Source organism: Equus caballus, chromosome 1 (genome assembly GCF_041296265.1).
Source record: "Equus caballus isolate H_3958 breed thoroughbred chromosome 1, TB-T2T, whole genome shotgun sequence".
Classification (NCBI taxonomy): Eukaryota; Metazoa; Chordata; class Mammalia; order Perissodactyla; family Equidae; genus Equus; species Equus caballus.
In genome coordinates this window covers 161,028,410-161,042,905 of record NC_091684.1, presented here as the reverse complement: position 1 = coordinate 161,042,905, position 14,496 = coordinate 161,028,410, and the positions used below count along the sequence as shown (strand labels likewise).

Here is a 14,496-nt window from a genome sequence, read left to right as displayed (position 1 = left end):
ACGGCTTTTGCCAAGCAGTGCCATGTCTGCACCTAGGATCCGAACCGGCGAATCCCGGGCCGCCGAGAAGCGGAACGTGCGAACTTAACCGCTGCACCACCTGGCCGGCCCCATGGCATTGAATATTTCTATGAACAAATCTGAGGAGTGAATGATTTTTCCCCTTCATAAGTGACTGTATCTTTTTCACAGGCTGCCTAACAGATTTTTTTTCTTTGTCTTTGAAGTTTATTGACATTACGAGGATATATCTCTATTTTGACTGTTTTGGGTCTTGAATCTTGAATTAACGTTTAAGTATCTTTTTCTATTCCATTATTTTAGATTTCTTTAGGGACTCAATAATTTATGAACATAAATATTCTTTGCTTTTCTTCTGTGTGTATTGTTTTCTCTCTTAATTCTTTTTATTTTCTTTAACTTTGTTCATTTTTAAAATTTTCTTTATGTCCTTAAATATATTTTCCAAACTGCTTATTCACCCTTGTGCCCCTTCTAGTTTTGCCTCCTTCCTGTGGTGATTATATTTTTGTTTCTGCTGCTTTCATGAGTTTCATCTATTTGTTTTTCATTTCCTGCTGTCTTACTGTCTCTTCCTTGAGTTCTTGTATTTTTGCTTTCATTTCTGTTCTTTCATAGAGATGATTGCTTTATTATGCTTTTTAAATCCATATACAATTTTTGTCTGCTCTGGGACAACATTTTTCTGATGAGTGTTTTTCTTATGTTAATAAAGTATGTTGCACTTTTCTTCCCTTTTATCTTATGGTGTCTTTGTAGATTCTATGCTTTTTACTCATAATTGAATGGGTTGGGTTTTCCTGAACCAACTATTTTCAAGACATTGTTGTGGAGCGGGAAGGGATGTGCTGGTATTCCAGGGTAGCTGTTTTTTGTAAACAGAGACTCTCTTTTTAGCTATCATAAAAACAGACTATTTAATATCAGCTTCTTCAAATTTTATTCTCTGTATACCTCAGACTGCTTCAGTTTGACCTTTTGTGAGGTGAGTTCCTAGATCAATTTAACCTTGAATTTAAACGTTTTCAGATGAGGCCTGATTGTTTCATGTCCAGAAATCTTCCTGGCAAAGTCATGGGTTTTGATCTGCATTGGTTTCCATTTCTCATTTGTTCCTCTCTGTCCCCCGAACTCTTTACCTTAACCAGCCTTTAGGATCAGACAAATTAAGTAACTCCAGTTCTACAGTGGCCATATAAAACATGATTTTGCATTAGGATAAATTTATAGTTGCCCAGGATTCCAGTTGTGGGGCTATTAGGAACTTACTTTCTTCTTTTCCTTAGAGGAGTAATAAGTAAATATTGGGTAAGGTGTCAAGAAAGGAGTTCCCACTTAGCAGTAGACAATGAGTGACATTTTTGTGACTGAGTAGTTCCAAATGGTAAAGTACCTTCTGAAATATGTTTTTTGTTGTAGACTGATAGTAATTTAATTGCTTTATAACTTTTTTCTATTCATCTTTTATCCATAAATCAATTAAAGTCTTCCTGGATAAACATGAGTTGTCAATATTTGACGTGTTGAGTTTGGGGGGAAAAAAACGAATGATGCATAATAAGATTTGGTATAATCAGGGAAGACTAGCTGTTGCCTGCCAGTACACTTCCCTAGGCGGTATATTCCTTGGGGAAGTTGCGATTGTCTTCCTGGATCTTGCCTTTGGGTTTGCAGACTCTATATTGTTTTTGTCTATACCCAAAATGAGTTGATCTGGCTTTTACTAAATAGACTCACTAGAGATTTGTGTATAAATAGAATATTTCATGACATATATTCTATATACTGCTAAATATATCATGAGAAATAAATCAAATGAATCAAAACACTTGTTTGAGTAGATCAGTACATTGTTTATAGGCGTTTTATCTAAGAAAGTAAATTATAATATAAATATGACTTGCTGATCACAGAATCTGAACCACTAGTTATTTGAATGTTTCATAATGTTTAATGGCACCAAGCTAATTAATCCTAATCAATTCAACCTAATTAATCCATCTCCACAGTAGCACACATGTACACATCTATTGCAAAGCCTTGAATGCTTCTACTTGTATACTCCTTGAATGGTTTGGCCAAGTTTGATTTAATAACTCATTTTCTCCTGTTTGTTTCAAACTGACCTTTCTTTCACATGTTTTCTTTAGGTATATTCATGTTAATGTAAAAATAATAATTTTTAACTTTCTGTTGGCTATTTGATTCTTTCTTGTGCTGTGTTATATATTTCTGTACACATTACATTTTTTCTTTTGCTTTACTTTCTTGGGATTATATTCCCCAAAATAGAATTGCCAGGGTTAAAGGAAGAAGCATTTGTTTAGCCATTATTACATTTTTGTTATTGGTTTTAGTACCACTAAACTATATAGTAATGTACATTTTTTCCCAATATACTGTAAGCATTAGATTTTAGCACTTACTTTTAGCTGATTTGATTGATTGTAATGTTATCTCTTACTTGTTTTAATTTGTACTTTATTTGCCATTACCATTTTTCTATATTTTGTTCATTTATGCTTTTTTCTCATTTTGAAATGTTTCATTTTTTATTTTCTCATCTACCTAGGCAATATTGAAGAAAATATCTTAAAGTTTTTGTGTGATTGAGCCCTTTAAATTTTGTATTTGCTAAAGCATGTGTCTTTCTTGGTTCATAAATAATTTTTGCAAGATTACACCTTTGAAAGCTTTCCTTATATCATAGATACTATGTAGATAAAAAAAGAGAAAGAGAAAGCAAGGAACAAACATAATTAAGATAAATTTACTGAAAAATGGAGGAAAGAATTATTTTGCCCTTTTGGTTAGGTCTCTCCATATGTTTACTAAATATGCTTTGTTATTTATATTATATTGGTTTGCCACTTACTCTTTGCCTGCCTAATATGTGGCATTCTAATATTTCGATTTTTAGGAAATATATTTATGCATTTTCCTCTTTATATTTCTTTAATTTTTCTCCTCTGGCATCTTTTTCTTAATTTGTAATTTGGATCATTCATTATTATTAGTTTTCATTGTTATTTTCCTTCTATTGTATGATAGCAACTTTGTTTAGTGCTAATACTTTTTTGCTGTGAAAAAAATGTGTTGTATAACTTCGTAATTATCTTTACCTTTTCTATGTTTGTCGATAGATAATTTCCTAACTTTGAAAATTTTCAGTTTGTACCTTATAGGTTGTAGATTGAGTTTTAAAAAATTTTAATTGTCAATAGCCATTTTTTAATAGAATAGTTCAGCCTATTTACATTTGTCAAAATTATATACCTATTCTCCCTTTATTGTTGGGTAAATTTAACTCTCGTTGCAGATTTCTGTTTTGTTTTTAATCAAGAATGAGTATTGGGGGGCCGACCCTGTGGCCAAATGGTTAAATTCGCATGCTCTGCCTCGGTGGCACAGGGTTTGGCAGGTTCGGATCATGCGCGCAGACCTAGCACCGCTCATCAAGCCATGCTGAGGCGGCATTCCACGTAGCAGAACTAGAAGGACCTACAACTTGAATATACGACTATGTACTGGGGGGCTTTAAGGAGAGGAAGAACAAAGGGAAAAAGACTGGGAACAGATATTAGCTCAGGGCCAATCTTTAAAAAAAAAAAAGAATGGGTATTGGCTTTTATTAAATGCTTTTAGAGCATCTATTAAAAGAACTGTAGCATTTTTCCTACTTTAATCTTTTATGTGGTAAAATAACTATTTGGATATTGAATTATTTCTGCATTCCTAGGATAAATCCAACTTAGTCATAAAATATTCTTTTAAAACATTACCAGATTCAGTTTGCTAATATTTTGGGATTTTCGCAGTAAGGTTCACATGTGAGATTGGCCTCTTGATTTTTTGTGTGCTATTCTTACTTGGTTTTACTGTTGGTGTTCTGTACGTCTTATAAAAATCAATCAGAAAGCTTTTTATTTTCTATGCTCTTAACCCCTTATGTAAGCTTATTCAAAGTGACCTTCAAAACTGTTTAGTCTCCTTTCCACTCCTGTGCCTCATCTATTCAGCTTCTATCCCGTAAATAGGTCTTATTGTTCCTTTAGATAATTTTCATACATATACAGGCCAACACAGGTATGCATTCTTGTTTCTTACTTCTGTACGTAAATGGTAACATGTTATCCATGTTCGTCTGTATTTGCTTTTTTTTCCCTTAACTTTACATGTATCTTGGAGATCTTTGCGTATCAATACATAAACAGTTTCCCCCACTTTTTTTTTTTTAACATTATGGATAGATCTTTTTTTCTTTTTAAAGATTTTGTTTTTCCTTTTTCTCCCCAAAGCCCCCCAGTACATAGTTGTATATTTCTAGTTGTGGGTCCTTCTAGTTGTGGCATGTGGGATGCCACCTTAGCATGGCCTGATGACTGGTGCCATGTCCGTGCTCAGGATTGAACCGGAGAAACCCTGGGCCACCAAAGCTGAGCACGCGAACTTAACCACTCGGCCACGGGGCCAGCCCCATTTTTTCTTTTTAATGGGCCGGGTACTTTTATAACATGTACATCTTTGACTACCTTTTCAGTTCCTACTCTGTTTACTATCTATTCTGGTTTTGTAGTTCTTCTGCTGATTCTGATCATCTATATATTTCTAGAAAATCATTGTGGTTTTTTTCCAAATATAGACTTAAAGTTCTACGTGATAGTCTCTTACAATTTTTTAAAAATAATCTCTGTACCTATAGTCTACTTTCTTATTCCTAATGTTGTTTATTGTTTACTATCTATTCTGGTTTTCTGCTGCTTCTTTAACTCATTTTGATCATTTTTATTTTCCTAGACAATCAAAATAGTCTCTGTATTTATAGTCCACTTTCTTATTCCTAGTGTTGCTTATTTTCATCCTTATCTTTTTTTTAAACATTAAATAAAGCCTTTTGTTCCATAATTAGAAGCAAGAGTTTAAATTTGCAAAAACTCTTGAGAAACAGTGCAAAGGTCTGGGTTACAAACTTGTATAAGGAAGGTGGAGGTATAAAAAAAAAGAGGTCATTGGGAAGTGGAAAAAAAAAAGAAAACTTACAGTTTCCTTTTCCTTTCCCCTCCCCATTTTATGATAGAAAATTTATAACATACACAAAAGTACAGAAAATAGTATCACGAAAACTCAGGTACTCATTTTCTACCTACAACAATTGTCAGCTATGGCCAGTCTTTTTTTTCTTTTTCTTTTTTAAAGATTGGCACCTGAGCTAATATCTGTTGCCAATCTTCCTTTTTTTTTTTCCTTCTTCTCCTTCCCCAAACCCCCAAGACATAGTTGTATATTGTAGTTGTAGTCTCTCTGGTTGTACAAGGCCACTCTTGTTTCACTACACCCCCACTTAGTTTCCGTACCTCTCCCACTGGATTCTTTTTATGTGAATCCCAGATATAGTGCATTAGTTATATCGTTAAAAGATACAGAATATTTTTCCATATCTTTAAAAGACAGAATATTTTTTAAAAACATATTCATAATGCTATTATCACATCTTTGAAAAGCTGACAGTAATTCCATGATGTCATCAAACATCTAGTCAGTGTTCATGTTTCCCTGATTGTCTCAATTTTTTTCCCTAAATGATCCGTGTAACTCAGTATCCAAACAAGGTTAACACATTCCATTTGGTTGATATGTCTTTTCAGTCTCTTAATCTGTAGGCTCTTCCTCCCTTTTTTTTCCTTATAATTTATTTTTTTAAGAAACTAGGTTGTTTGTTCTATAGAGTGTCCCACATTCTGGGTTTTGCTGGTTGTATCCCCATGGGATAATACTGTTTAATATGTTCTTTTACTCTAGATTTCCAGTCAATTGGTTGTTAGATCTGGAAGGCTTGATTTGACTTAAATTTCCTGTTTTAGACAAGAATACTTCATAGGTAGCATCCTGTGCTTCCATCAGATGTCACCTAATGTTCAGTTATCTTTCTTTTTCTGATGTTAACAGCCATTGATGATCATTGCCTAAATCCATTATTTCTTTAGATTTTGTTAATTGATATTATTCTCATTCTGTTATTCCTTCCTCATTTATTAACAGCACTTCTATTGAGAGGACTTTCCCATAATAGCTGTTTGTTTACTCTGAATTATGGTTTATAAAACGAAAGTCAGGTTAAATTCCGGGTTTTTTTCCCCCCATTATTTACTAGTTTTCAGTGTAATGAGTTGGTTTCCTAGCATCCTTCAAAGTTGACTAATGAGCTTTTTTTCCCCTGTTATCTTTATCTAAATATCTAAATCTAAGTATCAAGACCATCATCTTAATTATATTTCATGTACTTCAGTACATTGTAATTATTATTTTTATTGATACTCAAATTACTGTATCTTTGACCAGTGGAATTTCTTCATTTTGGTTTCTAACCTTTTGACATAACCCCGTAATCTTTGATAGCTTCTTTGCTTTATAGTATAACAAGATATTTATGTTCATCTTGTGTATTATCGGTCCCAGACGTGGAATCAGCCCTTTCTCCAAGGAGTGAGCCCAGTTCTTTTTAGTAGGAAATGGCATTTAGAGACCACAATCTGGATGCTTATTAGGTTCTCCTTGTTGTTTAATTAGTCATTGTTTCTAGGTCTTTCTTCTTCTTGATGTGAATAGTTCTCTTTTGCTTTTGACTTGTTAAAGTTCTTTAACTATTAAGGATATCAACAGCCCTTTTTCATCTGTATTGCAAATTTTTTTACCCATATTAATTTTGCTTATTGGGTGTTTTCCTGTATAAATATAAGTTTTAAATTCTGCTGTTTTCTTTGTTTTTCCGATTTGCTGTGTTATTAATGATCACTTGGCTTATTCTGTTTCTTTTGTTTGTTTTATAATGAGTTTGGCTAATAAAAAACATGTTCCCAGAAGTCAACAGGGAAGTTCTGAGACAAGAAGGAGTGCCTGGGATAGATATATGAGAAAATTAAGCGTTTTCTACTCAAATTTGTGTTTTAGATGATAGAATGTTAAAATTAAAAGGAACCTTAGAGAATCGAGTCCAAACTCTTCATCCTTTAGATGAGAAGATTAAAGCCAGGGAGGTGGCATGACTTTCCCAAGGTAATATAGGTAGTGACAAAACCTCAATTATAATATAGGTCTCCTAATTCCTAGTCTACTGCTATTTGCACTGCTTTTGAATACTTTTCCCAAATGCTGTTATACCTCTTCTACCCTTTCCATTCTTTGGAAATAATCTATTCACTATACTTACTTTCCTAAAATGGCTCTGGGATATTAAAAGGAATTTCAGATTCAAAACCCAAAAAAACCCAGAACAGGTTCTGGCTTATTACTAAATAGCCCTTAGTTTAAGTCATTTAACTTATCAGAGCATCAGTTTCCTCCTTTTTAACATGGAAGTAATTGTCCTTACATATCTCATAGTGTTATTGCATGGCCAAAATGAGATAGTGTATGTTATGACAGAAAATGTCATAAACGATGTATAAGTAATGTTTCAAAAATATATTCTTTGTTAAAATAGATAATTGAAAAACTTACAGGATTCTAGATATAGAAACAAGTACAGTAAAAGCTCTCTTAACAACTCCCACCTAACTGAATTGTTAGACTTAACCTATATTTTTCATTCCCCTTGTAAAACATACTGATACCTACAGCACACTAAACACTCTGTCATGTCCATAAACTTCAAATCCTGAGAGTTGATTGGTAGGCTTACCAAGAAGTGTTTATCTTGTTTATCTAGTTGAAGTTGTTGTAATTACATAATTTAATTTAATATTACATAAACCAATGAAAATGAGCTCAAAAGACAAAGATAGTTATTTCTACGAAAATTATACTGAATGGCTAGGAAAAACTTGATAAAGGTGAATTTATTTTTAAAAATGCTTTCAGGTTTGGTATGGGTGAGACAACATAAAAGATAGGGAAATCATTCATAAAAATTTAGAAAGATTCTGTGTTTATATTGCTTCAAAGTTTCTTTAAGTGTTTATTCCACTTTATAAATACATTAAAATTGTACCAATAGATCCACACTCAGAGTAAAGACCTCAGATTGACATTAGGAGATTTGCAAATTAAAATTCATTTATGTGTTTTAATTTTTTTTAAATGTTTAAGGTGTGTAAGGATTGCTTATGATTCCTTATTTTAAAAGATATTTTTTGATTAACTGATCCTGCTCATGTTGAATAAAAAGGCTTCTATTTTTCTATTATAAATTATTTGAAGAAAAGTTGTTTCAAGTATAACTTTGTAGTTATAAATTCAGATTTTGAAGTTGGACAAATTTGGGTTTGCATTTGGGCTGTGCCATTTATCAATTATATGACCTTGAGAGTTACTTAACCTTTATGACCCTCAATATCTACATCTGTAAAATAACATGGTAATTGTTATAATCGTTAAAAATGCATGTAAAGAACGTAACAAAGTGCTTGGCACACAGCATGCATACAAATGTTTGCTGCTTTTTTGTAATTGAAATAAAATTCTCCTTCTAATTAAGAGATTCTATATATATCTATATATATATATCTATATATCTCTATGATACTTAATATTACCAGAATGAAAATGAACTGGTCTGATTCTCCAAGGCAGATATGAAGTGCTACTTCTCCATGAAGCTTATTCTTTTTTTTTTTTTTAAAGATTGGCACCTGAGCTAACAACTGTTGCCAATCTTCTTTTTCTTTTTTTTTTTTCTGCTTTTTCTCCCCAAATCCCCCAAGTACATAGTTGTATATTTTAGTTGTGGGTCCTTCTAGTTGTGGTATGTGGGATGCCACCTCAATGTGGCCTAATGAGCGTTGCCGTGTCCGCACCCAGGATCCAAACCGACGAAACCCTGGGCCGCTGAAGCCAAGTGCGTGAACTTAACCACTTCGCCACGGGGCAGGCCCCAAGAAGCTTATTCTTAATCATCCCAGTGAAAAGAGATTCCCTCCTCTGGAGTCCATGCCACCTTATCTGAACTGTTAATAACAAAAGTCAGTGAAGTAATGTTTATAATCCAGCTCTCTACTTAGAGCGAAAGCTCCCTGAGGTCAAGGATCATGTGTCAGACTCTAACATATAGCACCAGGTAGATAATGCTTAATAAATGTTTGTTGAATAAAATGAAAATTTTAGGTTATTGAGAGGGATAAAATAATGATTCTATGAAAGCTCATTAAAAACCCATAACAGGGGCCAGCCCCATGGCCAAGGGGGTTAAAGTTACCCTTGCTCTGCTTTGAAAGCCTGGCTTCGCAGGTTTGGATCCCAGGTGCAGACCTACTTCACTCATTAGCCATGCTGTGGAGGCGTCCCACGTATAAAGTAGAGGAAAATTGGCACAGATGTTAGCTCAGGGCTAATCTTCCTCGCACACACACACACACACAAACAAACCATAACAGATTTTAATGTAGTAAACTAATTTTGGCCTTTGAAATATTAATAGTATGTGCTGTGTAGCAAAAAGAAGCTGAAATCAAAGTGTTATCTGTACCCATCTCAAAACAGACTATAAATTAACACCATGGGATTCTAATTAAAAGTTGCAGATTTTCAGTAATGTTTGCTTTCTCTTCTAGAGTATTCCAGACAGAGTCATATAAGAAAATAGTAAGAAAGTCAGAAATTGAAGGTAAATATGTTATTGCAATCCCTGCTAAATCTGTTTTCCATAAAATTTTACTGCAGCTATCTAACCAGATAGTTGATATAACTTATTGTCTATCTTATTGCTTAAAAAGTACAGCTTGAGGCATGGGAGGCAGAAAGTAAGGTGGACAGTTAGTGATTTCTTTTTGTTGTCGTTATTGTTAATGTCCTTATGCAATTTTTCTAATGCTTTCTCAGTGTATCCTTGAACAAATTTAATTTTTATTTTATTTTTAGAAACAGAAGCAGGAGAAAATGCTCTGTTTATACGGTAAGTAAGGAAAATGTGATTCAAATTATATTTTAAAAGCTGTTTATTCCTATTAATGAAGTATTTTTTAAATGTCTTCTTTTTTTATTTTTTTGTGTCCCTTTGTGGAATACTTAGGATTAATTCAGAAAACAAATTCTTTGCAGAATTTAATATACTGCTATATCTGATAAATATGTGCATTGTGTAGCTTATCCTTTTAATAAAGTGATGAAACACTCTCCTGTCATATATAAATCCTTAAATGCATCAACTAGTACAAAACAACAAATATCAAGTCTTCAGATTTTTTCATTAAATTAGTTTTGTTTTAATATTAGTACATAGAAAAGTAAATACCAATAGCTCTTAGACAAAGGAAAAGATGCTTATCTTCATTCGTTATAAAAGAAATACAAACTCAGACTATACTAAGATATGATTTTTCATGTAATCAATTAAGAGTATAGGTAAAGAGTCATCCATTGCTATTTTGTATAAATTGTAGAAGGCAATTAGCAATATCATTCAAAATTTTAAATGCACATGCCCTTTGACTCAGCAATTTTGTGTCTGGGAATTTATCTTATCAATATGCTTGTAAATGTTTGAAATAATGAATATATAAGGTTGTTCACTACAGCATTTTTTGTAATAGTAAAAGATGTGAAAGATACTAAAGGTTCATCAGTAAAGGACTAGTTAAATAAATTGCAATTTTTTCATGTAATTGACTACTGTTGAGCTGGGGAAAAAAAGATTCTCTTTATGCTTACTGATAGAGAAAAATCTCTAAGCCATATTACATAGGCTCCTCACAGATAACCACTGTGGATAATTTTGGATGTCTTTACAGAAATTTTATATGTATATCCAAGTACATGTTTATCCTTATCTTTTTTTTTGACAAGACAAAAATGGAATCACTTAATAATGTCTTGTAGCACTTTCCATGTTGTTACATGTAGATCTACCTCAGTCTATTATAATAAATTATATGTCTGCACCAACATTTAGTTAGCTCCCTATTGATGGACATTTGAGTTGTTTCCTTTTATTTACTTTTTAGGCTAAATTGCTAGAAAATGAATTACTTTATAGGTCATTCTTTTGGGGGGGGGGCGGCAGGTGGGGAAGATTTGCCCTGAGCTAACATCTGTTGCCAATCTTCCTCTCTCTTTTTTTTCTCCCCAAAGCTCCTGTACATAGTTGTATATTCTAGTTCTTCTGTGCAGGCCACCACAACAGCATGGCTACTGACAGACAAGTGGGTGGTTCTGCACCCAGGAACAACCCAGGCTGCCAAAGCAGAGCACACTGAACTTTAACCACTAGGCCATCAGGGCTGACTCAGTCATTCTTTTTAAAAACCAAAAATAATAATAAGCAAGTGGCATGTATTAAACATATTTTTTTAGTATTCTTGAAATGAACAAACCATTAAGACCAATCTGAAAAGGGTCCTGTTAATTGCCTTGTAATTTCTTCGACCGGTATTAGATAAGTCTTTTTTTAAAGCTGTCTTTGTGTTTTTCTGCCAGTCACCCTATGAAAACCTTTTGCCTTCCCTACTCTTTCAACTGTTAATGATTCTTGGTAATTGTTTGTCTTATAGATTTTGAAAATACTTTTTAATTTTTAGGAATAAGAATCCGGAAGATAACTGCTGTGAGATTACTGGTAAGTATGACCAGAATACTTTTCTTATCATACTCCTTTTCTCTTCATCTGGACTCCCTGAAAGGAATATGTAAAAGAACCATGAAAAAAAAAATGTGAAGAGGGCTCTGTTCTTTACACAAAATCTGCAATTTAAAATTTCACAAACTTTACTATTATTTCTCTCAAACCTACTGTTCCTCTTATTTTCTCTAGCTTGTACTCCCACTCACTCTGTCATTCATTCAACTCAGGAATTGAGTCATTTTTTCAAATTTTCTTTCATTCCCCATATCCATTTGGCCCTACTGTCTTCCTCTTCTGTCTCCTAAATATCTTACAAAGCTGTTACTTATTCTCTATTCTTCCTGCCACTGTTTGACTTCCTCATTATTCTTTCTTGGCTACTGTATTTAATTTCTTTTCCTTCTAATCCATTCTACATATTTATAAATCTGATCATGTTACCTCCCAGCTTAAAATTGTTCACTGACACTTTTTTGCTTACAGGATAAAACCCACACTCCTTAGGATAGACTTAGAAAGGGCTTTATAGTTTGGCTTGTCTTCAACTTTATCTCTTGCCCTTTATAGGCAGCCTATGCTCTAGTCCATGAAGAACTATTTGCAGTTCCCCATGTGAACTTTTTTCTACCTGTATCCATTTGTAAATGCTATTTCCTCTACTAAAGTGCTCTTCCTACTCCAATTTGCCTAGCAGTCTTCTCATTTTTCACTTAATTTGGCTTTTCATTTAGCTTAACTTAAGAGCTCTTCAGATTAGCCAGTCCATAAACTGTTATAGTCCATGACAAAAAAAGGAACTTGCACTAGAATGTGAATCAACTATGGCAGTAAACTACTGTTTAGTTTAGCTGACATTTTTTTTTTCTTAGCAAAGCTTTCTTGATGAAGGAAATATTAGTTGATTTACATTGGCTGCAAGCTCCTTATTTCATCATGAATTGATAACAAGCAGTTCACAGACTGGTACCATATATTAAGTAGTACTGTAGTGGTTTAAATGGAGCCTTCTCTGACAAAACCAAGGAGTCAGTCATTCTGTCCTGTGTTTTCATAACACCCCTTTTATTTCTCAGTCTATTGTAGGATTTATCACATTGTATTTTAGGTATTTACTTCTGCCTCTCTTGTTAGACTAGGAACTCTGAATCCAGAAATTTTGTCTTGTTCTTTCTGCTTTAGTAGATAGTTGACTTTTGGGGCACATAATAGGTTCTGAATCAATATTTGTTGAACAAATGAATGGAAGCTTGATATATAAATAAGGCTTTTAATAAAAAGCCTATAATTACTTCATCATACTCAGCCGAGGTTGCCATAAATTCTTTAAAATATTCTAAGGATTTGCTTTTAAACTTAAGTATTTTTAAATGTTTTCTGTTTTAGTATCTTCAATATCTGCCTTATTTCCAAAGTCTAGTTTGTTGCTTACCTAAACCTTTATATTTCAATTCTAAAATGTTTTGAATCTAATCCCTTACTTCCATTCTCATTGTCTCTTGCCCTAACATAAACTCCCATCATTTTGTATCTGAACTATTACAGTAGCTTCCTCATTGGTTCATCTTATTTTGAATCTACTTTCTTCTCCTTCTCTGGAATTATTTTTATAAAATACACATCTTATCATGGGACTGTCTAGATTCCTTAACATAGAATAAAAAATGCTTCAAAATCTTACCCTAACGTTTCAGTCTCATCAGTTGGTACTCTTTACCATGTAACCTCTATTATCCAGGAAATAAAAATGGAGGAATGAAGGGGGAAAAAGCATGTCCAAACTTTCCACCCTTAAAATTCTACCTTTAAAATCTCCACCACATTCTAAAAATATTTCAGTCATACAGAGAATACAATAATCACTGATCTCTCTGTCCCTGAGATGAGACAATTAAAAGTCTTATTGAAATTTAATACCTAAGTCCTTACGAAGGGCTTAGTAACTGATTAAACTTCACTAAATACTTGTAACTGATAAAGAACCTAAGAAAAGGAAAATCAGGCTCTTGGTGTTACATATCTTTGTCATTGACTATAGTTTTCTGTTTTTCCTCAATAGGGATGGACACATTGCTTTGTGCTCCCATTCAGATCCAGAGGCAACAGAGAGAGGTATGAGTTCATGCAAGTGCCTTTATATTTTAATCTCCCTTGACAGTTAAAACTTTAAAAACACAAAAAATTTAATGGTAATGGTATGATTTAGGGATTACTTACGAAAATGGACGAGTATAGACTGGAAAACCTTCCTACCTTTCCAGTTAACCAAGAACAGTTAAATCACTGCCAGTTTAAATGAGAGAGAAATATATTATTTATATCAGGACTTCTCAAACTTTAATGGGCATATGAATCATTTCAAGATTTTGTTAAAATATAGATTCTTATCCAGTAGATCTGGGGTAGGCCCTGAGATTCTATACGTTTAACAATGTCCTGGGTGATACTAGTACACTGGTCCACAGACCATACTTTGAGTAGCAAGGAGTTAGACCATGTCGTTACAGATAAAACCACTGCATTAAGATTCAAAAAGAACTCAGCTCCCAAGAGTACAGAGTGTACATAAATTAGCCATCATACACTTATCCCTTTCCAAGTCTTTTTTATTTAGAATGAGAATATCTATCTAATACAGTAACTAGAATTTTCATTACAGTTACATTTGGTATTGTCAGTCTTTTTCATTTTTTAGTCATTCTATTGGGTGTATAATTAACCTTGAATTTTTAATTTGTCCAGAAACACTAAAAGTGTTCACAGATTTTAGAAAATGTTTTAATAACAAATTACGGGCTGCACACCACACCACTGATTCAAACAAATCAATGTATCGTGAAACCATCATTGAGGATTGTTTATATAGTATTCTCTATATAATACATGTTGTAAAATGCCTTTTTAAAAGTTTGCGTTTAATCTGATCT

General features: G+C 33.2%; 1 protein-coding gene across 4 annotated transcripts in view; it reads left to right on the top strand.

Moving 5' to 3' along the window:
- Nucleotides 1-14,496, top strand: part of KNL1 (kinetochore scaffold 1) — a 56,374-nt gene that overhangs the window by 12,749 nt on the left and 29,129 nt on the right. For 2 of the 4 annotated variants that reach the window (XM_070271916.1, XM_023619892.2), the window contains exons 6-9: nt 9,567-9,619; nt 9,880-9,907; nt 11,529-11,566; nt 13,629-13,681. In XM_070271916.1, the coding sequence (XP_070128017.1) occupies nt 9,567-9,619; nt 9,880-9,907; nt 11,529-11,566; nt 13,629-13,681 (172 nt within the window). Of the gene's footprint in view, nt 1-9,566; nt 9,620-9,873; nt 9,908-11,528; nt 11,567-13,628; nt 13,682-14,496 lie in introns of all 4 variants that reach the window. The other 2 variants (XM_070271907.1, XM_014734033.3) reach the window with 1 other exon arrangement.